This window comes from Bufo gargarizans, chromosome 7 (assembly GCF_014858855.1).
Source record: "Bufo gargarizans isolate SCDJY-AF-19 chromosome 7, ASM1485885v1, whole genome shotgun sequence".
Lineage (NCBI taxonomy): Eukaryota > Metazoa > Chordata > Amphibia > Anura > Bufonidae > Bufo > Bufo gargarizans.
In genome coordinates, this window is record NC_058086.1 from 149,008,685 (window position 1) to 149,034,081 (window position 25,397).

The following is a 25,397-nucleotide window of genomic DNA, read 5'->3' on the forward strand; positions in this document are numbered from 1 at the left end:
GATGAATCCAGCATCGAAGTTAACAACGTTGTGGGTTCCTTTATTCAAAATAGCACAGATCCATACAGTGACAGCATCACCTCAGTGTTCCAAATGATCGTCTACACATTTCAAACAAACGTGTTCTTAATCATGACTGGTCAGAGATTCCAAATGGCAGTACTTGTAGAGTACCTTCAATCATCTCCAGGTGGTGATCGAAGGTAGTAAATTGTGGCAAACCCCAATCAAAAAAAGCCAATGGGAAAAGAAAAGCTGAACCAAACATTGGTGTATATTAATGAACAATAAAATGTGAATAAAACCAAATTCGTGCACTTAAAATACATACTGTTCAAGGTCTTAAGTCTAAATCAGGAATGACAATAGCACAAAAACCAACTTCCCCCAATAAAAACGGAAAGAATATGTTCCTGGAAAACCGCATGGTCTGAACAGTGATTTCCAATGTTAAAAGCAAAACAAAAAATACAGCCAAATATGGCGGATCTGTCTTAATGATTGCTCCTCTGAGTAGAATAAACATCTAAAGACTTCAGGAATGGACTCCATCCTAATATAAATACATAAGTTCTTTCTTCAGATTCAGGCCATCCGGATGCCTCGTTTTTAATCGAAGAATCCAGAAGGCTTCCCAGACGCTTTTGGAAATTGCCCCCTCGAATGGAGGGCAAAACTCGCTCTATTCCAAAAGCAGAAAAAGTTTGCAAGCTCCTATCATGTACTGAAATGTAGTGCCTGGCTGCATTCTAAATATTGACATACGAAGCATTGGTAAGGGCTCTTTCACACTTGCGTTGTTCTTTTCCGGCATAGAGTTCCGTCGTCGGGGCTCTATGCCGGAAAAATCCTGATCAGGATTATCCCCATGCATTCTGAATGGAGAGAAATCCGTTCAGGATGTCTTCAGTTCAGGACCGGAACGTTTTTTGGCCGGAGAAACTACCGCAGCATGCTGCGCTTTTTGCTCCAGTCAAAAATCCTGAACACTTGCCGCATCGACGGATCCAGAATAATAGCCCATTGAAAGGCATTAATCCGGATCCGGCCTTAAGCTAAACGTCGTTTCGGCGCATTACCGGATCCGACGTTTAGCTTTTTCTGAATGGTTACCATAGCTGCCAGGACGCTAAAGTCCTGTTTGCCATGGTAAAGTGTAGTGGGGAGCGGGGGAGCAGTATACTTACCGTCCGTGCGGCTCCCGGGGCGCTTTAGAGTGACGTCAGGGTGCCCCACGCGCATGGATGACGTGATCCATGCGCATGGGGCGCTCTGACGTCATTCTGGAGCGCCCCAGGAGCCGCACGGGCGGTAAGTATACTGCTCCCCACTACTACTATGGCAACCAGGACTTTAATAGCGTCCTGGCTGCCATAGTAACACTGAACGCATTTTTAGGCCGGATCCGTCTTCAAATGCTTTCAGTTCACTTGCGGTGTTACAGATCCGGCAAATGGAGTACACGACGGATCCGGACAACGCAAATGTGAAAGAGCCCTAACATAGTTCAAATGTTCCAGGATTCTGTTTTTCAATTTTCTTATGGTACTCCCCACATAAAGTAAATCGCACTGTGTACATCTGATGACATAAATGACCCCAGTAGTATTGCAATTGATATAAGACCTAATGGGGAAATGTAGAGTATGTTCAGAATCCTGGAACATTTTGGTGGGCAGAACATAACCGCTGGTCCTGCAGGGATGGCGGCCGCACCGTGAGAACCCAGTATACTTTAGCCAGGCACTGGCTTCGGGTTCTCTGTGAAGTGGAAGCAAACAATGAAGGAGACAATGAAGATGCCAGAGTGGGAGACCGTCTGGTTGCCACTCTATAGCCATCTTGTAGCAGGCCATGTGCTTTTAGTTGCTTCTGAGCCCAATGCTCAGTAGGGTTCGCCTGCTTCATTTTGGTGTGAGCTTCTCCACTATAGCGTATTGGTCCACTGTAAAAGTAAGATTATATATATCTCTTAACATCCACAGGGGAGTATGTAATACACTCAATACACCCCAGATACTGGCAGGACCCTACAACAGCTTCCATAGCAAATATTTCATCCAATAGTATTAGCGTCCCCAATCCAACACACCTGAAGACAGATGTTGGATTTCGTCAGGCTTACTCCTTTTTTTTGTGGCAGAAAATAAGACTAGTTTCATACTAGGGGTAAAGGGACCTGGCAGGCTGTTCCGACAGGGAACATTCTGCCGGAGCTCTCCCGATCTGGCATTGCCGGATGCTACCTGAAGGCCCCCTCCTTCCATTGTCCAGCCATTATAATACGCCATTTGTCAAGGATGCACAGATCCTTACACTTGTTTGTTTTACACTTGCCGGGAGATGAGGCTAGTCTCACACTAGTGGTAAAGAGATCCGGCAGGCTCTTCCGGCAATGCCAGATACAGACCGCTCTGGCAGAGTGTTCCCTGCTGTAACAGCCTGCCGGATCTCCTTACCGCTAGTGTGAGACTAGTCTTATTTTCTGCCACAAAAAAAAGGAGTAAGCCTGACGAAATCCAACATCTGTCTTCAGGTGTGTTGGATTTGCCTAATGTGTTTGGGCTAAGTTACAGACACTGACTTATCTCTGTTTTTGGTGGGGACAAAACTGTGATTGTGAATTTCCATAGAGACACTTCATATAAATAATATTCAGACGTAATATCGGAGACTGTTGGGCACAAGCAGTGGTCATACGTATTGTGCATTAGTAGACTTAGTGCAGTACTTTAGGACTATTGCTACGTGGCCTGCGCAGTGTGCCTATGGGGGAGGTACTTCATGCACAAATAGAAGGCTTTGTACTGTACGCATGTGTCCGCAGTACAAAAGTGCGCATATCATAGAGGCAGCCCGTGTGTCTGCTGTGAGACCACTGGATTGTTGGGACAGAGCCCACCTTGACCTTCAAAATGTATTTCAGTGGGTGTGGAGAACCTGTTCTAAGGATCCCTTCTTCACAAACCCTACAAGTTTAGAGATTAGGGGATTACGGTAATCTGAGGCTCATGGAAAGGAGATGGTGGCAAGCTAGTTTAAAGCACCTCTGTCAGCAGATTTGTACCTATTACATGTGCGCTTGGCAGCTGAAGGCATCTGTGTTGGTCCCATGTTCATATGTGTTCAAGTTGCTGAGAAAAATTATGTTTTAATATATGCAAATGAGCCTGTAGGAGCAACAGGGGCGTTACCATTACACCTAGAGGCTCAGCTCTCTCTGCAACTGCCGCGCCCTCTGCACTGTGATTGACAGGGTGACAGGGCCTCGTTGGCGTGATCATGTTTACACTGCCTGGCCGTGTCAAAGTAGTCACTTTAAACATGGCGCCCACTCCGGAGGAGTACATGCGCCGTAGCTGCCAGGTGCCTGCTGTTGCAAATCTGACCACAGCATCGGAGAGTGCAGAACTCCGGAACTGTGCGCATTAGAAAGTGCAATTTGTCCTAAAAAATAAAAAAGCTCTACGGGTATGCGAAGAAAAAAAACAAAAATTGCTCCAGGAAGGCAGGGAGTGGAAAACGCCAAAATGGAAAATTGCCGTATTCTCGAAGGACTAATAAATGGCAATAGACCTGTAATGCCACATGGCAGGGCCTGGAATCAGACTGCCTATTGTTGCCTTGCTGTACAGCGGTGTTTAATCCGCCATATGCACTGCCTACGATGCAGATATTTACGCCGCTTCAGTGCCATTTTATTGCTCTAATCCATTCTAAATCCCTCTATACGATATTACAGGGTGCCGCACGGAGCGCCTGCACGTATTATGAGGTTTCTGGTGTACAGTCTTAACAGGCCTGTCCTCATTATCTACAGGGAGGGGTATACAGATCAGCTTCAATACGTATGATATATATGGCGGTTTCCATAGAAACAAGCAGAGTGCCCTCTATAGCAGCAGAGTGAAAGGCTTCCTTTGCTTTTGTGTCATTTTTAATCTTCGTGTTCTTCACTTTATGTTCTTCACTGCTCATACATCCTTTTTCTTTTTCATAGAATTAGGGCTCATTCAGACAGGTCAGCATCCGTTTTGCAATTTTGCAGAACGGGTGCGGACCCTTTCATTTCAAATGGGCCGCAAAGATGTGGACAGCACACTGTGTCTGCATCCGTAGTTCCGTTCACCCCCCTGGTGATTGTTTGAAGACTGCAAAACACTTGCGACCGTCTGAATGAGCCCTTATTTTTCTTTTTTCTAATGTGTAGGGACAGTGATAGGGAATGTTTTTGTAATATACTTTTAGTGAATTTGTATATTTCTGTGAGAAAAATAGTTTGGAAGCAGCGCTCTGTAAATGAGCATTATCCGACTCCCAGGACCCCCGCCAATCAGCTGTTTGAAGAGAAGGCTGCGTTCCATGCCAGCGCTGCCTTCTCTTCATTGCTTACCTGATCACCATCACAACTGCATTGGTGAGCAGGTGTAACTACAAGAAGCCTTCCCATTCACGTCTATGGGATGGCTTCTTCCTATGCAAGTGTATACGAAAGAGCCGTCCCATTAAAGTAATTTGGACAGCGAGCAGGAAAACCGTGAAGAGAAGGCAGCGCTCGTATAAGCGCTGCGGTCTCTTCAAACAGCTGATTGGTGGGGGTGCTGGGAGTCTGACCCCCGCCGATCTGATATTGATGACCTATCCAGGTGATAGGTTATCAATATAAAGAAAGTGGACAACCTCTTTAAGGAATGTCCGTCTTCTCAGTATATGCAGTTGGCTCTCTTCTGCTGCCCTCACTGCCTCCCTCCTATATAGGCCTAAAACTGACCATATACATATACTGCATATCACAACCTGCGGCCCTGCAGCTGTTGCAGAACTACCACTCCCAGCAAGCCCTAATACCCTGCCTTCTCAATGGCGAGCGCTGACTGCCCGCTCTTAGGCTACTTTCACAATTGCGTTGTTAATTCTGGTATTGAGATCCGGCAGAGGATCTCAATACCAGAATTAAACGGACCAATTTCGATTTTGCACATCCGGATGCATCTGTTCCTTTAGGATGTGGTTGTGTGAAATCAAAATGGGAAAAAACGTATCCTTCACTAAATACATTGAAAGTCAATGGGTGACGGATCCAGGTTTTTTAGGCTCCTAAAAAAATAAATCTGTCACCATTGACTTACATGATTATTTTCAGTGCTGGATCCGTTTTTTTTTTAAGTTGCAATGACTGGACACAAAACCGCAGATTGCAGCGGTTTTGTGTCCAGTCACGAAACGGAACGCTGCCGGAACGGAAGACATCCTGAACTCTTTCCATTGAGAATGCATAAGGACTAAACGGAAACATTTTTTTTTCCGATATTGAGATCCTGTGACGGATATGATATTATTACGCACAGGAGCCCCCCCTTTTGTGTTTGCATGGCATTCAGGCAGGAGCACACATTGCTGCTCCTGCCTGTGCCAGCTCCACTCTGATACAGCCTGGCATAACATATCGCTGCTCCTGCCATTGCCAGCTCTGCTCTGATAGAGCCTGGCATAACACATTGCTGCTCCTGCCTGTGCCAGCTCTGCTCTGATAGAGCCTGGCATAACACATTGCTGCTCTGCTCTGATACAGCCTGGCATAACACATTGCTGCTCCTGCCTGTGCCAGCTCTGCTCTGATAGAGCCTGGCATAACATATTGCTGCTCCTGCCTGTGCCAGCTCCGCTCTGATACAGCCTGGCATAACACATTGCTGCTCCTGCCTATGCCAGCACTGCTCTGATGGAGCCTGGCATACCACATCCCATTTACTGGGTCAGGTTTTAGAGGAGCGGGCACTGGCAGGAACAGCAATAGAATATGCAGAGTTCCTGTCTGTGCCCGCTCCGCTGGAAGCTCTTAGCGGGCAGATTGGAGCGCGGGCAGGATCCGGAATATTGAAGTGTGACAAATGTACAGCAATAGAAGAAATTGGGCAGGTGGTGGATACTTTTTCACAGCACTGCAAGCTTCTATATGTGCCGGGGTCTGTTGCACTTCATCTTGATGCACATCAGATCTGACGTGTGAATCTCTATCGCTCTTTCAGACGCATTATTATATGCTGAGCTGGAAATAGCCTCCCAGCTGCCACAATAAAACGCCATTTCATTTTCTACCGTCCCCTGACAGCCAGACATCCTATTACCGTTACCATACTGTATGGCTCCAGCTGCCTCCGCCAACCTAGTTATTATCGGTAATTACTCCACGCAGGCCGCTGCATCACGCATGAGAAGAGTCTGATCTGTATTCGCTCACAAGGACCTCTTCACAGCACGGATTTATTATCTGATGTACGGGAGATGGAGCCGGGGTCCTCGGTTTTACGGAAACTGTGTGATAAGAGCCCCTGTTCAATCTCCAAGTTTGTCAGCAACTTATCCTCTGCGGAAGGGCCGGTTGACACGGACAGATAGGATTTTATGGTTGCTGAATTTCACACTTCTCACCATATTATAATGGATACAGCTATTTCTTCTACTAATCTTCTGAGGATTTAGAGGGCATCTGTACCTATGACACTGGCTGACCTGTTACATGTGCACTTGGCCCTGTATTCATATATGCAAATGAGGAGCAACGGGGGCGTTGCCGTTACACCTACTGGCTTTGCTCTCTCTGCGACTCCCGCTCCCTCTCCACTTTGATTGACAGGTACAGGCGTGATGGCGTTTTCATTGCCTGGCCCTGTCAAACAAAGTGCAGAGGGCGGAGCAGCTGCAGAGAGAGCAGAGCTTCTGGGAGTAATGGATACGCCCCCATTGCTCCTAGAGGCTCGTTTTCATGTATTAAAACATTATTTTTCTCAGCAATGCGGTCACATATGATCATGGGACTGACATAGACGCCTTCAGCTGCCAAGTGCACATGTAACGGGTCGGTACAGATGTTCTTTAAAGGGGCATCCTCCTGTTAGACGTGAAGGTCCAGTTAGGACTTCTACATGTTCGAACTCTTTTTGGAGATTTTTTTGGCACAGAACTTGTCGAATTGCACTATTAGAATTTGAGTGGACCTATCACGTCTCCAGACATGTCAGTTTTAATAAATTATTGTATTCTCCATAATCTATCAAATCCTGAGCCTATTTGCGGGTTCTTACACAGTCTGATAGTATTCAGTCAGTGGTGGCGCTATCAGACTGTGTATGGGTACACCCCGGTGAAAAGGAGAATGTTGAAACCCAGTTGTCAGTTAATTTATAAACTTCTAGGAGGAATAACAGGTGAATGGTACAATGCAGAGGTGATTCAGAAATCTGGTTTCAATAGTTTCTAAATAGCTAGGTCTGGAGAGGAGACAGGTCCTCTTAGGGTAAGGAATTCTGTGTTAGGTTTGGATGTTTAAAAGGGGCTTCCAGGACTTATGGTCACACATTGCTAACATGTATAATGAGAAGTACTTTTTTTAAAGGGTCTGTCCTGACTTGTCTGGCTTATTTGCATCCCCATGGTATAACAGTTCTGGAGCATCATGAATCCCTGATGTACCATTCCTTTGTTATGCCTACTAGAAGTTATGAATAAATTAATATCAGTTTGCAGTAAAGGTCCAGAGGGGTGTTACCAGTTAGGGGTGTATCCCTGCACACTAAGGGGGTCATTTATCATTTGCGATAGTTTTTGTGTCAGTTTTTAGTCTGTCTTTGCTTTTGTGTGCCTGCACCAAATTTATGAAATGGCACAAATAATATATTTGGTGTGCTTGTATTGTGGTTTACATGTATATATGCAAAAGTGGACCTGGCATAGGTGGCAACATTTGCAAAAGTCGCACATAATAAATGAGCCGTAATCTAATTTCACTTTTAGCCCTTTTAGGCTAGGTCTACACGACGACATTTGTCGCGCGACAAAAAGTTGCGCGACAGATAGGGTGCAACAGTTGTCGCGCGACAAAAAGTTGCACTAATGTCGCGCAACAATTTTTATAATGGCAGTCTGCAGTGTCGCACTGCAACATGCGACATGTTGCGACTGCGACGCGACAGTCGCAGAAAAATCCATCTCGAATGGATTTTCTGCGACTGTCGCGTCGCAGTCGCAGCATGTCGCATGTTGCAGTGCGACACCATAGACTGCCATTATAAAAATTGTCGCGCGACATTGGTGCAACAAAATGTCGCGCAACAAATGTCGTCGTGTAGACCTAGCCTTACATAGACCTCTGTGAAAAGTGACAAGGAAAACCAAACGTCGCAGAAAGCGTTGCAATCGACATCACTTGCGTCTTTCAAGCCACAAAACTGACCTATCAGATTTGATAAATGTCCCACTAAGATTCCAGTAAACGAACCTGATTTTAGAGAAAATGATTCTCTTTTTTTTTTTTTCTGTAGCTGGATATTAATAGAGGGAATTGTCCTGGGTTTATAAATATCTGAATTATACAGCCATTAATTACGATATAGGAAGCTGGACTTGTTCCCGATCTGTATCCTAAAGGAGATGCTGCGGTTCTGAATAATGAGTCATGGCAAGCTCCGTCCGATATCACGCTTCCTCTAGTGGAAGCTCAGGGTAATCAGTGCCGAGTTTGATTTCCTTCCTTGTTCCTTTCCTTATTGCATTATACTCTTTAAAATTTGATTCCATGTTCTGTAGTAGATCTGAGTTTGGTTTAGTAGAACCGCAGGGGCCCAAGAGTTACATCTGTAATAATGATGGCACTTGCCGTAGGAGGTGAAGAAAAATTCAATTTCCCTAAAAGAATGAACGCTGAATAAAAAATATATATATTTTATGTAGTTGTTACAGGGTTTATCCATGGGAGCCCTTTTTGTTTTTTACTTTTATAACCTGTCATGCATAAAAATGATAAAAGGAGTGGTGGGGATCAAACCTCTAGGACCCCCACTGTTGCAAATAAAGATGGCTCACGTGCACAGTACTCTGTGTCTCTAAGGTTAGGATCTGGCAGGAGAACTATGCACCTAGTAGATGTTGTCTTACAGGTCATGCAAAACTCCTCTGGGAAAAAGGTATGCAAATTGTCTCTCTTTCCAGAAAGAAAAGAAAGCTGGTCCTCTAATGCCACCGGATGTAAGGTAGCTCTCCTGTAAGTCAATGTTCAACCATTTAAACAAGCCTTAAAGGGATTCTGTCACCAGGTTTCACCCCTGTCAGCTAAACATATGCTGATGTTCAGGGCCTCATCAGGATTCCTAATGTGGGCTTCTAAATGTGATCCGTAGCCTTATTTTGCTAAAAAAAACTGCTTTTACTAACCTGTCACTCAAAGAAATAAGGTGCCCAAGGGGATGTCAAGAGATGCAAGGTGCCGGCTGCACCCACCTCCGTTCGTGCCCAGCGCCGCCTTTCCAGACTTCTGCACCGCCCTCATAATCCTCTGTGCCGCCTCTCGCTCTCCCTCCCTCCCCCCTCCTCCTGCTGTAAGATCTCGCATGTGCGCACAGGGCTCTGAGAGCCTGTCGCCAGAGTGCAGGTCATACCTGGGTTGAGCGAAGTGCCGACGCATGCGCACTTCGCTTTAAGAAGCCAAATCGAGAAGTCTGCACGGGCGCATCAGGCAGAGCCCTGTGCGCACGCGCAAGATCTTACAGCAGGGGGAGGGAGGGAGAGCGGGAGGCGGTGCAGATGTCTGGAAAGGCGGCGCTGGGCACAAACTGTGGTGGGTGCAGCCGGCACCTTGCATCCCTTGACATCCCCTTGGGCACCTTATTTCTTTGAGTGACAGGTTAGTAAAACCAGTTTTTTTAGCAAAATAAGGCTACGGGTCACATTTAGAAGCCCACATTAGGAATCCTGATGAGGCCCTGAACATCAGCATATGTTTAGCTGACAGGGGTGAAACCTGGTGACAGAATCCCTTTAAGACATAAATTAAGATTATAGCTAAACCAGTATCTCATCTGCAGACAGTTGTTTTGGAATGATTGTCCCTCATCAGTGCAGAACAGAGACAACTGGCGTAGCTGGATGGGAGACTTTTGTCAGGATCCAGGGTGTACTATTTCTCCTTACAAATAGAATCTAATAGGTGTTAGTTAAGCCAGTTCTCTCTGCTGTGCACTGATGAGGAGCAATTACCCCAAAACAACTCTCTGCAGATTAGGTACTGGTTTAGCTATAATACTAAACTGTCTCAAGGCCTGTTGAAAATGGATTTATAGGATAACTGCCTTAAATCTAGTGACATTGGAGGCTCACCTTTATTTTCATTTTGGAAATAGAGCTCATTTGCATACCTAAGGCTAGGTTTGCATCACATTTGCTATGTATGTTTAGTCTGTTCGCCGGGAAAGCCGACATACAGACTAAACGTGCCTATAGGATTAAAGGGGTTCTGCAGTTCTTTTAAACTGATGATCTAACCTCTGGATAGATCATCAGCATCTGATCGGCGGGGGTCTGACACAAGGGACCCTCACCGATCAGCTGTTTGAGAAGGCAGCGGTGCTGGCAGTAGTGCCGCAGCCTTTTCGCTGTTTACCGCAGGCCCAGTGACGTCACGACTAGTATCACTGGCCTGGGCGGGGCTAAGCTCTGTTCACTTGAATGGAGCTTAGCCCCGCCCAGGCAATTGATGCTAGTCGTGATGTCACTGGGCCTGCGGTAAACCGTGAGAAGGCTGTGGCGCTACTGCCAGCGCCGCTGCTTTCTCAAAGTAATCAGTGGGGGTCCCGGGTCAGAAACCCGCCAATCAGATGCTGATTATCTACCCAGAGGATAGATGATCAGTTTAAAAGAACTGCAGAACCCCTTTAAATTAGGTTGACAGAGGTCTGAAGAACGTCCTTGTGGCATCTATCTGACCGGTACTCAGTAGACTACGCTATTCCGTTCAACTGCATTCAGTAAAAATTGTATGGCCGGTACATTACAATGGTACACTGTGGGTGGCAGATGCTGCTGTATGACCTCCATCATAGGACTACTGTACTTTTACTTGAGTTTCGGGCTCTTGACTGCATTTATATTGTGTCTCTAGCCTCCACCAGCTCCATGAATGTGAAAGAGAAATCTTGTGTCTCTTCCTGATGCCTTCCGTCCCTGGTAGTTAAATTTTATATCTATATCTTTCTTCTGCAGTATGAATTCAAAGCAAAGAACATCAAGAAGAAGAAAGTCAACCTATTGGTGTCTGTAGATGGGGTGAAAGTGGTTCTAAAGAAGAAAAAGAAGGTGACAGACATGTTTTCTGTATGTTCATTACAGTCTTCTTGAGTTATGGAAGCAAGGAGGTTCTTTGCCTTTTTGCCTTTATGCTTTTTATGTTCTCCTTTCTCAGCTGTGCATTTCAAGGTCATAACTTTTTTTTTTTACTTTTCTGTTGACAGGCATATTTTGTGGGACTAAATAGTAACATTTTAGGGTGCCTCTAATGCATTGTATAACTTTTATTGATATTTTTGTTTGGGGGGTGGGGGGTGACCGTTAAAAAAATAAAATAAAACAGGGCATTCACCTTGCAGTATAAGGATGTATTCAAAGGGCTGTGTCCGTTTTGCAAACCACAGTACAGACCCATTGACTTTAAGGGATCAGCGATCCGCAAAATGTGGTTGAAGATAGGACATGTGCTATCTTTGGCTGTGCGGAGGGACAGACCTGGAAGCGCAGACCAACGGATCCAAGTGAGGGCTTGTTTTTAGCGCACCAAGTTGTGGTTTTCAGTGGTGCCATTTTGTGGTACATACAGCTATCACTGCACCCCTGCTTCATTCAGTAAGCAGCATTCTGTACACAGGGAGACATACAGAGGATCAAGGAAGGTGGAAATGGGTGGAGAGAGCAGTGGTCTGTCAGGAAGAATTTGATAGATGCTGATCTAATCCTGTAGTACACAGGAAGTGGGCCACGCAGGGGAGACTGACATCCTGACTGGTAGTCAGACCGGGGATCTCATGACATAGCTGCCCATAATGAAAGGGTGCAACATGACGGATGTAACCGAGCTGAGATAAAACAAATTACACAGCTAGAACATGGACCGGTGGCTGAGCATAATGGGGCAGATTTACTAATAGTGTCGCACTTTACACTGTGTAAGAATACGGATCACAGTCTTAATATTAGACCAATGTAATATTCTGACACATGGACCTATTATTTATAGTGTGGATTACAATCGCAGACAGTTGCCAGATGGCATTACTTAGGCCGGGTTCACATCTGCATTGTTGACGCTGGCACTCCATTCTGGGCCCTGTATTCGGCATACATGCTGGCTTTCGAATGGACAAAAAATACTCCACGCAGCATTTTTTGTCCGGCCGAAAGCAGGCGGATCCCATTATAGTAAATAGGGATCCAGCGATGCTCAATGGTATCCAGTAATGCCTGATACAGTGAATTTTGGTAGCCTGTTCCACCGCCAGAACATACTGCCGGAGTTCAAAACACAGATGTGAACGCGGCCTTAGACGTTCCCTGCAGCCCGGCTCATTATCAGAACAGTCTCGCTACCATAATGGCTGCAGCAAAATGCTGAAGTGAGGGAACCGCTATTAAACGGGTTTTGCTGTCCGCTTGACAAAACTGAGCCAAACGGATCTGTTCCGACACACAATGTAAGTCAACAGGGACGGATCTGGCACAATAGAAAACTGATCCGTCCTCCATTGACTTTCAGTGGTGTTCATGACGGATCAGTTTTGGCTATGTTAAAGATAATACAAACGGATCCGTTCTGAAAGGCCCCATACAATACAAAGATATGCATTAGCAGTAGAATAATATGTGTTAAATGCACACATTTTCTACAATAGAACCCTATGGGTGATGGATGGCACTTTATGGCCTGTATCAGATGCATCGTTTAACAGAGACCGTAGATGTGATGTTTAAAGCGGTTCTATACCTTTTTGTTACTGATGATCTGTCCTTTGGATAGATCATCTGATCGGGTGTGCCCGCAGCGAGAAAGCTGCAGCGCTACTGCCTTCTCTAATCGGCGTGGGCCCGGTGTCAGACCCCGACTGATCAGATGCTGATGATATATCCAGAGGATGAGAGCATCAGTAAGAAAATGGTATAAAGCCTCTTTAATGAGCCTGTCTTATTAGGGGTTTGCTAGTGACTTGCGTGCATACATTCATGCAATATAAGCACACCGTGTGATGTCCGCATCCATATGTCCACGCTGCAGTCTTATACTTTTCCGTTTTGCGGACAAGGATAGGACATTACTATAGAAGGGGAAAAAAGAAAATGGCGGCATGCACATCCATGTTTTGTGTAGCTTCGGTATGTGGACTGCAGAACACATGGTCGTGTGCATGAGGCCTTAATTCAGGGAGGCTCAACCTGTGGCCCTCCAGCTGTTGCAAAAGTACAACTCCCAGAATGCCCTAATAGCTGTAGGCTGTCTAGGCATGCTGGGAGTTGTAGTTTTGCAACAGCTGGAGGGCCGCAGGTTGAGCATCACTGCCTTAATCAGATGTATGTGGTGAGTTTACCCATAAAAAACAGTGTACGGAGGTTGTGGGTGTAAGTGACCCGAGGCTGAACTAGGTGGCCATGTGTTGTGTATCAGCATTACTGACTAACCATGTCTTCTTACAGAAGAAGGAGTGGGACTGGGATCAAAGCAAGATGTTGGTCATGCAAGATCCTATCTACAGGTTGGTGCCTGCAACACATACGTGAATTGAATCCTGCTTTGGCTCAGGAAAAAACATGTGATTAGTAATTGGTGCCAGATGGGTTTAGCCAATGAGAGTAATTTATGTGACTTGTACCAGGACTCCATTAGGTGCATCCATTAACTACAAGAGATCCTAGGTCGTCCAGCTGAGGAATTCTGTTCTGCTTTCTTCATGGGAAGGGGAATGGTCCTCTGATAAAAAAAAAAAAAGGGATTACTACTGTATCGTGGAAGTGATTTGTGTTAGCATACTGCTTTATTGCATTTCAGGGAGGAGTTGTACCTAGCCGTCTTTTATCCAGGAGGGGGTGTTATTGACTTTTGCTTTCCTTTTTACTTATGGAAGCAGAGGCACGGCAGGCTCCTAAAATGGCTAGCCATTGCTGTGGACTTGTTTTAGCCCATGGGGACAATGCCGTACAGGCCGCTGTAGATCTGCAGACTGTGCACATGTTCTTTGTGCACATCATACAGCTTGAATGTGCAAGTCTTAAAAAGTATAGTTTGCTTTTTTCCATAAATCAGTAGTACAAATGAACATGAGAAACTTTGTAATATATATTATAACAGAGGAATCCTTATGCATCCACTCATCAGACTCCTTTCTTTTTCCTCCTGCACTGATCACTCACACTGAAGTCACTGATAAAATCCATACACAAGAGTCCTACACTGAGAGATCAGGTTATAGTTGCAGCCCAGAGAGTAGGAGGGAGCAGTTTCAGAGAACAGGCAATTGGAGATGGAGCCTAAAAATAGTACATGAGGAATAACACTATACAGTATATAGCTATTATACGACTTGTATCCTCCTTGTTCACGAAACGCATGCCAGCTTAGGCTACTTTCACACTTGCGTTCGGGGCTCCGCTTGTGAGTTCCGTTTGAAGGCTCTCGCAAGCGGCCCCGAACGGATCCGTCCAGCCCTAATGCATTCTGAGTGGATGCGGATCCGCTCAGAATGCCTCAGTCTGGCACCGTTTGACCTCCGTTCCGCTCAGCAGGCGGACACCCAAACGCTGCTTGCAGCGTTCGGGTGTCCACCTGGCCGTGCAGAGGCAAACGGATCCGTCCAGACTTACAATGTAAGTCAATGGGGACGGATCCGTTTGAAGTTGACACAGTATGGCTCAATTTTCAAACGGATCCGTCCCCCATTGACTTGCAATGTAAATTCAAAACGGATCCGTTTGCACTATCATGAACAAAAAAATAAATACATTTTTGGTTATGGTAATGCAAACGGATCAGTTCTGAACGGATCTAAGCGTTTGCATTATAGGTGCGGATCCGTCTGTGCAGACACCAGACGGATCCGCTCCAAACGCAAGTGTGAAAGTAGCCTTATTCAGAAAATTACGCTGAATCAACAGGTGCACATTAGAGGGTCTTCCAGGACTTATCCTCATAATTGTTCATCAATATCAGATTGGTGGAGGTCTGACTTCCAGCACCCCTGCCAATCAGCTGAAAAGGCTGTGGTGCTTGGATGGGCACTTCATATTATACCAAGCACAGTGCCGTACATTGCATAGAGGCTGTGCTTGATATTGCAGCTCAGTTCCATTCACCACAGAAAGACTATGGGACAGATTTATCATTACACTTACATCTTACTCCACTTTTATTAATGGTCCTTTAATACTGTGATAAATGTGGTTTGACGATAGAAGTTTATCCTTCAGTAAGCGGCTTTAAAAAGTTGCACATCTTTACCAAAAAGTCGCACGTCTTATTAAAAAGTCGCATAAGATAAGTATGGTCCTCACTGGAGTGAAATTGCGCAATTTTTAGCAACTTTTTAAATTGTCGCAATAGTAAATCTGTCCAGAGATTAATTTACATAAGAAAACACGCCCACTTTCAGAAAACTGGCAAGCATAGCGCAGAGCCAATAAAAGTCGCAAATATTTACACAGTTTTAGCGACTTTTTCACTCCATTATTTTGACTTGAGCTAATGATAAATCTGGCCCTGACTTATCATACCTTCATACCTGGCATCAAAAAGTTGCAAAATAGGGCTTTTGCGACTTTTTTTCACTCGCTTGCGCATAATATATATGATTGCACAAAAATTTGCGAATTTTTACACTCGCACAAAATTTTGCAACTTTTTGCATGTGTACTCACTCACTCCAGTTTTGTAAAGCCTCATGCACACGTCCGTGGAACACGGACCGTGTGATACCGGGCCTGGATTTCTTCTGAGTCCAGGAGCGCACGGCGTTATTGTTTGCTATGACGCCGTGCGCTTCCTACTGCCGCCGCAGTACAGTAATACACTGGTATCACACGGTCCGTGTTTCACGGACGTGTGCACGAGGCTTTAATATGGGTGGAAAAGTGGGCGTGGTGAGCTATGTTAATGAGTTTATCGCCAGATTTATCATTGAGACTTTTTTTTACAAGTCACAAATAAGTCGCAATCTCACTCCAGGAGGAGGGTGGAGTAGGAAAATTGGAGTAGCTTCTCTAGACAGAAGTGTTAGGTTTAAGGACAAGCCAAATTTATCGAACAACCTGCACCATTTGATAAATGTGGCCCAAAGTACTCCAACCCAGACTGAAGCAAAACTGACTTCAAATATTCTCCAAATGATGATAAATTCCCCCGTAAGTGACCCATGAACGTGACATCACAGGCCCGTAGAAGACCCAGAAGGGCTCACCTAAGTTCCACAGCCCCCTCAAGCTGAATCCCCACTTATATGATATTGATGACCTATCCTGAGAATAAATAATCACCAATAGGAAAGTCTCAAAAAACCTCTAAGGCAACACACCATCCAGTATAAATATATTATGTTTGTAATGGCTTCCTCTGATCTCTACCCCTAACCTTGTTTAACCGCTTCCCGACCGCCCATAGACTATAAACGTCCTTGGGTGGTCAGTTTATCTCTGAATGGATGTTCTGGAACGTCCTTTCAGAGATGGCAGCTGCACGCTAATCTTTCAGCTGCCGAGCACTGTGTATACAGATCAGGAAGCGCTATTCCACTTTATGTCCCAGCCCGGTGGTCATGTGACCGCCGGGGCAGTGCGGGAGTGCAGTAGCTGTCGGGTCTTCCACAGACCTTGATCAGCCCTGCACTGAGGCTGTACAGCGCTGTATTCTGCTATGCAGCCTCTCTCGGGGTTGTATTTCCACTGTAACTAGGGCTACTATGTCAGCCCCAGTTACAGGAGAAATCAATAGTAAAAAAAAATTTAAAATGAAGTTAAATGTGCCCCAAAGGTCTTGTATGACCTTATGGGAGACACAAAGTGAAAAATAAAAAAAATTGTGTTTAGAAAAATAAAAAATAAGTTTCACATTGGAAAAAAAAAATGTCCCCCCAAATCCGTTATTTAAAAATTTTTACGAATAGAAGAAAAAAATAAGAGACATATTTGGAATCGCGGCATCCGCGTTGTTGTTGCGACCAGCTCTATAATAATATTATATGATCTACCCCATCAGGTGAACACTGTAAATAAAAATAAACATTACTCCAAAACAGATTTTTTAGTTAGCTCACCTCCCAAAAAACATAATGTTAATCAATCAAAAAGTCGTGTGTACCCCAAAATGGTAGCAATAAAAACATCACCTCATCGTGCAAAAAAGGAGCCCCCACACAACGCCATAGCCAGAAAAATTAAAAAAAATACGGCTCTAAGAAAATTGCAACACAAAAACATATTTTTTTCTAAAAATGCTCTTATTGTGTAAAATGTAAAAAAAAAAAAAAAAATTTGGTATAGCCACATCCGTAACAATTGGCTCTACAAAAATATCACTTGATCTACGCCATCAAGTGAACGGTGTAAAAAACCCAAATAACAATTATGCCAAAACAGCAGCTTTTTTTTTTTGTCACTTCACCTCACAAAAAACATAATATCAATCAATCAAAAATTCGCATGTACCCCAAAATGGTAGCAATAATAATGTCACCTCGTCCCACAAAAAACAAGCCCTCACACGAGACTATAGCCACTAAAAATGAAAAAAATATGGCTCTAAGAAAATGCCAACACAAAAACATGATTTTTTTTTTCTAAAAATGTTTTTATTGTGTAAAATGTAAAAATAAACACTAGACATATTTGGTATTGTTGTGTCCGTAATGACATATACAAATATCACATGATCTACCACATCAAGTAAACGGTCTAGAAAAAGAATAGAAAAATTACACAGTTTTTTTTTTTTTTTGTGACTTTACCTCCCCAAAATCAGATAAAAAGCAACCAGAGAACCAAATGTACCCCAGAATGGTGCCAATAAAAACTACAGCTTGTCCTACACAAAATAAGCCCTCCGGGTGCTGCTCCCTCCCTTCTGAGCCCTGGCATATCCCCAAATAATAGTTTACGACCACAGCTGGGGTGTTACTGTATTCAGGAGAAAGTGGGTAGCAAATTGTGGGGGATTTGTGAAAAAGAAAGTTTGGGCCTAAAGCACCATTTTCTTGTAAAATAAAAAAATTTAATTTTTCATTTTCACACCCAAGTATTAAAAATTATATGGAACACCTGTTGAGTGAAGTACTTGCTACGCCCCTTAAAAATTCCTTGGGTGGTGTAGTTTACAAAATGTGGTCATTTTTTGGGGGGGGGGTTTGACTGTGGGCGAACCTCAGGGTCTCTTCAAATGCAACATGGTGCCCAAAGACCATTCCAGCAAAATCTGCCCTCCAAAAACCATGTGGCGCTCCTTGACTTCTGTGCCCAAACAGCAGTATACGACCACATTTGGGGTGTGTCTGCAAACTGCAGAATCGGTGTAACAAATATTAAGGTTTGTTTTGTTGTTGACCCTTGCTGTGTTCCAGGCAAATTTTTATTAAAATGGAAAATCTGCAAAAAAAAGTTACATTTTAAAATGTCACCTCTATTTTGCTTTCATTCCTATGGAATACCTAAAGGGTTAACTATTTCTAAAACCAGTTTTGAATAGTTTGAGGGGTTTTGTTTGTAAAATGGGGTTATTTATGGGTTGGTTCTATTATGTAAGCCCCACAAAGTGACTTCAGAACTGAACTGGTCCTTAAAAAAGTTGACTTTGGAAATGTTCCTAAAAATTCCCAAAATTGCTGCTAAAATTCTTAACATTCTAACTTCCTAAAAAAATAAAATTACATTACCAAAATGATGCCAACATAAAGTAGACATATGGGGGCAGTTGCATCCCTTGATGCAGCCAAAGCATTCAATAGCGTGGAATGGCGATACCTGTGGACAGTGATGGGAAAGATGGGTTTTGGACCTGTTTTTTTTTTAAATGGATCCGACTATTCTATGCCTGTCCCACGGCCTGAATACGGGTGAATGGAAGACTCTCAGACTCCTTTCCCTTGCACAGGGGGACTAGACAGGGCCTGCCTTCTGTCGCTGCTACCATTTGCGGTGGAACCTCTGGTGGCAGCGCTTAGAACAGCAGTAGCAGTAAGAGGCTTCCAATATGGGTCCTTATCTGAAAAGGTTGCCTTATACGCAGATGATCTACAACTGTTTTTGGATGAATGGGCTTCTTCTCTTCCAGAGGCCATGTCGATTAATAAACCACTTTGGTGAGCCGCCTGGCTTGGTCATTAACTGGACAAAGTCGGTATTGATGCCATTGTCTAATAGTACAAACAGTGACGTTAACCCCACTGCAGGGCTGCAGGTAGTCACATCTTTTAAATACCTGCAAATTCAGGTGTCTGCCAAGACCCAGGACTTTGCTGAATTGAATCTTGTCCCTTTGCTGGATACCGTATTTTTCGCCGTATAAGACGCACTTTTTCTTCCCCCAAAATGGGGGAGAAATGCCCCTGCGTCTTATACGGCGAATGCAGTCAGTTTTACATCGCTGGATGCGATGCAAAGCGAGCGGGGACTCGGGGAGGGACTGGGAGGAGGAGCTGGGGCCGGCAATAGCGGCGGGGCGGTGCAGTCACTGTACTAAAGGCCCGCCCCGCCGCTCCGGTGTACTAATAAAATGTCATATTCAATTAATGGTTACTAAATATGCCCCTTTATGCCTAATGGTACCTTAAATCCTAAGCGCATCCGTACAATGCAGGCCGGGCGGGCGGCAGCGTAACTCCCTGATGTCACGTGCCTGCGCCGCCTACTTTATGAATGAAGCAGGCGGCGCAGGCAAGTGACGTCAGTGAGTGACGCGCCGCGCCGGCCGCCCGGCCTGCCGGCATTGTACTTAAGCGCTTAGGATTTAAGGTACTTTTAGGAATAAAGAGGCATATTTAATAACTATTAACTGAATAAGACATATTATATTAGTATACTGGAGCGGCGGGGGATCTGTGGATGGCACAGTTATGGGCTGGGAGGGTCTGTGGATGACACATGTATAACAGTGCCATCCACAGATCCCCCCCCTGTAACAGTGCCAGCCACAGATCCCCCCATAACAGTGTCTGTCATCCACAGTTCCCTCATAACAGTGTCTGTCATCCACAGTTCCCCCCTAACAGTGTCCGTCATCCACAGTTCCCTCATAACAGTGTCCGTCATCCACAGTTCCCCCCATAACAGTGTCCGTCATCCACAGATCCCCCCTCATAAGTGTCCGTCATCTACAGATCCCCCATAACAGTGTCAGTCATCCACAGATCCCCCCCATAACAGTGTCCGTCATCCACAGATCCCCCCGTAACAGTGTCCGTCATCCACAGATCCCCCCATAACAGTGTCCGTCATCCACAGATCCCCAGTAATAGTGCCATCCACAGACCACCTAGTTCCAAACCCACAGCACACCTTTTGGTTAAAAATATTTTTTTTCTTATTTTCCTCCCCAAAAACCTAGGTGCGTCTTATACGCCGGTGCGTCTTATACGGCGAAAAATACGGTAAATTCAGACGCAAGGTACAGGCCTGGACCCGATTGCCCCTCACTTTAGTCGACCGCAAAAAAATCTATTAAAAATGATTCTCAAGCGCCCGCTTCTCTATGTATTGCATAATGCCCCGATTTGGAAACCACTCCAATTTTTCTATAAAATAAATGCGATCTTCAGGGATCTCATCTGGAAGAGGGGAATCCCGCGAATAAAACTCACAACGCTGCATAGGCTGAAAACGCAGGGGAGACTCGCAGTACTGGATCCATGGATATATTTTTGGGCGGCCCAACTACAACACCTTAGGGGATGGGGAGATGGCGATAAGGTCAACACGACTGGACGGATTGTTAATATGGGGAATGTTAATTAATAAATAGTTTGAGGCGTCACTATCTGTCTTAAAAGCAGAGAAATTCAAATTTAGAAAACAGTGATTTAAAAAAATAATAATCATTTACCTTTATTTATATAAAAATCCAAAAGTTTATCATATTGACTCAAATCTACCATTAACATGAAGGACAATGTGTCACAAGAAAACAATCTCAGAATGACTTGGATAAGTAAAAGTGTTCTAAAGTTATTACCACATAAAGTGACACATGTCAGATTTGCAAAATTAGGCCTGGTCAGGAAGGTCAGAAATGCATTGCCTCTCTGACCCCCTTTATCCATTTCTTTCTCCTGTGCAGAATATTCTATGTTTCTCATGACTCCCAAGACCTCAAGATCTTCAGTTACATTGCTAGAGATGGGTCTAGTAATATCTTTCGTTGCAACGTATTCAAGTCCAAGAAAAAGGTAAGTCTAAAGGAAGACGGTCATCCCTTGTTTTATTTGAAATTTTACTGGAAGAACTGTATATAATGCCATGGTAGTCTGGTGTACAGCCACACATGTTGTCATACATCCAGTCTCAGACATTCTCGTTGGTGAATGGAGCTGGTAGGGAAACTGCTGGATATCCTGAGGAGGACATTCTGTAACAGAATGTGTGGCCAGGTGTTATCTAATTGAGCATCATGTCTCGTAATGGAGTAAAAAGCAGAAGTACCGGTTCTACAATATCCTGGACATACTGAAGGCTGGTCAATGTTCCTTCCATGAATACCAGACGGGAACGTCCATAGTAGCTAGTGGCACCCCACATCAGGACACCTGGTGTTGGTTCTGTGTGTCTCTGCACCATGCATGATAGCAGTAGGCGCTCTCCTGCCCTCCTGCAAACTATGATGAGACCATCATTAGTACAAAAGCAGAACTTGCTTTTATCACTGAACATTATTATTTGCCATTGATGACTTCATCATAGTTCACAGGAGGGCTGGAGAGCGCCTACTGCCATCATGTGTAGTGCGGAGACACACAGGACCAACACCTGGTGTCCTAATATGGGGCAACATTAGCTTCCATGGCCATTCACATCTGGTATTCATGGAGGGAACATTGACCAGCCTTCAATATGTCCATGACATTGTGGAATCAGTTCGGTTTCTTTTTTTAAATGAGTTAAGAATGCCCACGCTACACAACGTTCTCTTCAACATATACCCTGCTGCAGAACCCAGAATAAAGGGTGCACCTCCTTAGTTGTGTGATCATTGACCAGGCACCACTAGCAGTTTATGCTTTCCAATCTCGGCTCAATCACAGTAAGTTTTCCAGTTTTTTTAATTTTTTTTCTGTAGTGCACGCGGTGTAAACTTAGACTGTCAATTTTACAGTCTTATTTTTAGACAGTATTCGTAAATCTGCCCCAGTGTGTTTGACCCGCACATGCTCGGTGTGTGTCTGAGCTGATCGGCTTCCCCATGTACGTGATATTGGTAATGGCGCGCCGTGCATTGATCAGGCTGGAGGGAATGAGCAGGTTGTCACTGGAAGCTAAAAATCGTCTGCGGGCAGCATCACATGACCTGCTACAATTGGGCAATTGGTACATTTTCTGAAAGTAAGTAAATCACAAAGTGGATTGTTTTGCAGGTATCCATCAGCTGGCATTTTATGTTAGGTCCCAGAAAGCCCCTTTAGCTTGGCCATACGCTGCTGGTGCTGCTAGACTTCTGTTTAGCCATTTTTTTGCTGATATCCATCACAGGGAAAACTAGGTGACGATCTACATGGCCAACATTTCATCTCTCACACTGGTTATCTAACTAGGTATGCAGTGAAATAGAGGATTTATCGTAGCATAGCAAATCTGCTGTTAGGACACCATGAAAACTGGGTGTGAAAACTGTAATGACAGCTCCTGTATAGTGGTTGTCACATCACTTACCCAGACGCTGCAAACAAATACAAAATATGAAAAGAAAGGCTGAATAGAATTTTTAAAGGGAACTTACCACAAAAACCTCCAGCCTGTTATTGTCCAGCACTGCAAACCTGTCTATAGGCAAACCTCTAAACCATCTGCACATTGGTTTAGTGGCTCCAAACCTAGTAAAAGCAGAGGCAGACTGGCCATAGACCCTACATGGAAACGTCCCAGTGGTCCAATGACGAGGGGACTGCCTTAGCCCTCCTCATGGCCACCAGCCGTTGTAAATAATAATCTGACTCCTGAATTGCCTTCCTAAGGCAACTGGAGTAGGAGGACAGAACGTGGCAGCTGGCCACCAAAAAGGGGCAGTTTTTGGGGAGGTGCTTTGTGCTGCTGGGGCAGTATATTGTGATGCACTGTGGTATTAGGCTCTGCTGGGGTGGTATAAGGTGCCACAATATAGTATTGCTGTCACCGCCTACTTGTGTTGACCCTACCTTCTGTCAGTTTGGCCCCCACTACAAGTTAGTGAAAGGTTCCCTTTAACAGCTGATCAATTGATTTAGTGGTGTTTTGTTGTATTTGCTTTTTTTAAATTTGACTTTGGCCTCGTGCATACGACCGTTGTGTCTTTTGTGGTCCGCAAATTACGTATCCGCAAAACACGGATGGCGTCCGTGTGCATTCCGCAATTTGTGGAACAGCACGGTCAGCCATTAATATAACTGCCTATTGTCCGCAAAACTGACAAGAATAGGACAGGTTATATTATTTCTGCGGACCATGGAATGGAGCAATGGATGCGGACAGCACACGGAGTGCTGTCCGCATCTTTTGCGGCCCCATTGAAGTGAATAGGTCCGCATCCAAGCCGCAAAAACGGCAGCTCGGATGCGGACCAAAACAACGTTCGTGTGCATGAGACCTTTTCTGTATAAAATGGTTGGAGAAGAGGGTGTGGTTTTGTTCTTAGTTTTAATATATTCTTTATAGGGTAACAACTTTTATAAAACTTTTGACTTGTCATAGTGAGATGTCAGAAGGTTTCATTGGTGAAGGTTCAGTTGCTGAGATTCCAACCGATTGCTAAAACTAAGGGGGCAGAAGTGGTCTATGGAGTGATCTGCCCCTTCACCTTTCTGCTTGGCTGCCCTCTGGGAACTGAGCGAGTGGGGTACAGAACCCCATGTACTTTCTATGGATCCGTCCGTCCACCCCACCCTCATCCCTAAGAGGACAGTCGAGCAGAGCTTACAATATTAAACCTGAAGAAGCGCATTGCTTAGGACACCTCTGCCCCTTCATTTTAGTGATCGGTCAGGGTCTCAGCACCTGGACCCCCACCTTTACGCTCATGTTTCCATCTATTTGGAAATGTACATGCAGAGAATATAGCTTTTAGTTGTTTTTTTTTTATTTTTAAATGGTTTTATAGCCAGGATCAGATGAGAGTAGAAACTTTGTAGCATGATGCATATTTCAAGTTATATCCAAAGATTTGAGAAATATTTCATCTGCAGCCTGCAGGTATTATCCTTGCTTTCTGCAGAATTCTTGCCTCGAGCCTAATATTTTCTGTAGACAAAAAATGTCATATTGCGCAAGTGACCTACCCTATTGGCCTCTTATACAGTGCCTGGAAGAAGTGCCTATCGGACCATGTTGTCCTGTTGGTTCCGTGGTTGTGTTTGAGGCATTTTGGTGTATACAGGCTACACAATGGCATGTCTCGTTGGTTGGAAATGTGTATAGACATTACCCTGGACTTGTGTCTGCAGTCCAGATGCCTAGTCTCCTTGCTCTTCATTGCTCAGACTCTATGGCTGAGGAAGATCTCTTCTGTCCGAGACGTTCTGTATTATATACACATCACTTGATATTGCCCGATTACTTCAGCTGGACCCCATTCATATTGAATGCATCAATAAAGTTATTCTCTACCTTTAAGACACATTATGTTGAGCGCTGTGGTATTACCTTTTTCTTGTGCCATGTATGCATCCGCATACAGAGATTTAGAAAATGCATAAGATCCTTGATAAATCTTGGGTTCAAGTTCAGGGATCTTCTGTTCAGCGGTCCTATCGGTTGATTCTTGGAATACCGGTCTCAAGAGATTCCTGGACTGTCTGGTACACATTAGTTGTTCTGCTTAAGTTTACAATGCAACTTATAAAATCCACCAAAGCAAACACGTAATGATGATATATTCATATAAAACCTTGAGAGGCAAATACCATGTTACTATATATTTTTTTGTCATCTGTTGTATTATGTGTCTCCCTTCCGCGTGTCTGGCTCCAGGTTTTGTGCTTGGGATAATGCTGATGTAACTGCTGTGTGTGCTATTCGGCCATGTATATTGGCAGGTGGGAGGTTATGTGGGAGATGGGTTTTACATTAATTTACATCAGCATTGTTTTTTTAAGGGGTCACTGGTTTTTATTGAGCTAAATTGCCACGCACTTGCAATTCCTCCCTGTTCCCATATGCAGTTTTTGTAGCATTACTTAGTTGTGGCAGTAATGCTTTTAGGTTGTAAATGCGCCATTATTTCTAGGCATTTCCAATTATATACACAGGAGATTTATCATGAGCGGAATTCCTAAAGTTGGTTTTTCACGAGTCTGCGTCATATCAGATGTCTGATAAATGTGGTGCAACTTCTGCCTTGAGATGTTATTCCACTTTCTACACATCCC

General features: G+C 44.4%; 1 protein-coding gene across 4 annotated transcripts in view; it reads left to right on the plus strand.

Annotated features, from left to right (window-relative positions):
• Nucleotides 1–25,397, plus strand: part of LOC122943647 (carboxyl-terminal PDZ ligand of neuronal nitric oxide synthase protein-like) — a 98,887-nt gene that overhangs the window by 34,840 nt on the left and 38,650 nt on the right. For 2 of the 4 annotated variants that reach the window (XM_044301543.1, XM_044301545.1), the window contains exons 3-5: nucleotides 11,035–11,145; nucleotides 13,510–13,568; nucleotides 21,125–21,233. In XM_044301543.1, the coding sequence (XP_044157478.1) occupies nucleotides 11,035–11,145; nucleotides 13,510–13,568; nucleotides 21,125–21,233 (279 nt within the window). The remainder of the gene's footprint in view (nucleotides 1–11,034; nucleotides 11,146–13,509; nucleotides 13,569–21,124; nucleotides 21,234–25,397) is intronic. The other 2 variants (XM_044301544.1, XM_044301546.1) reach the window with 1 other exon arrangement.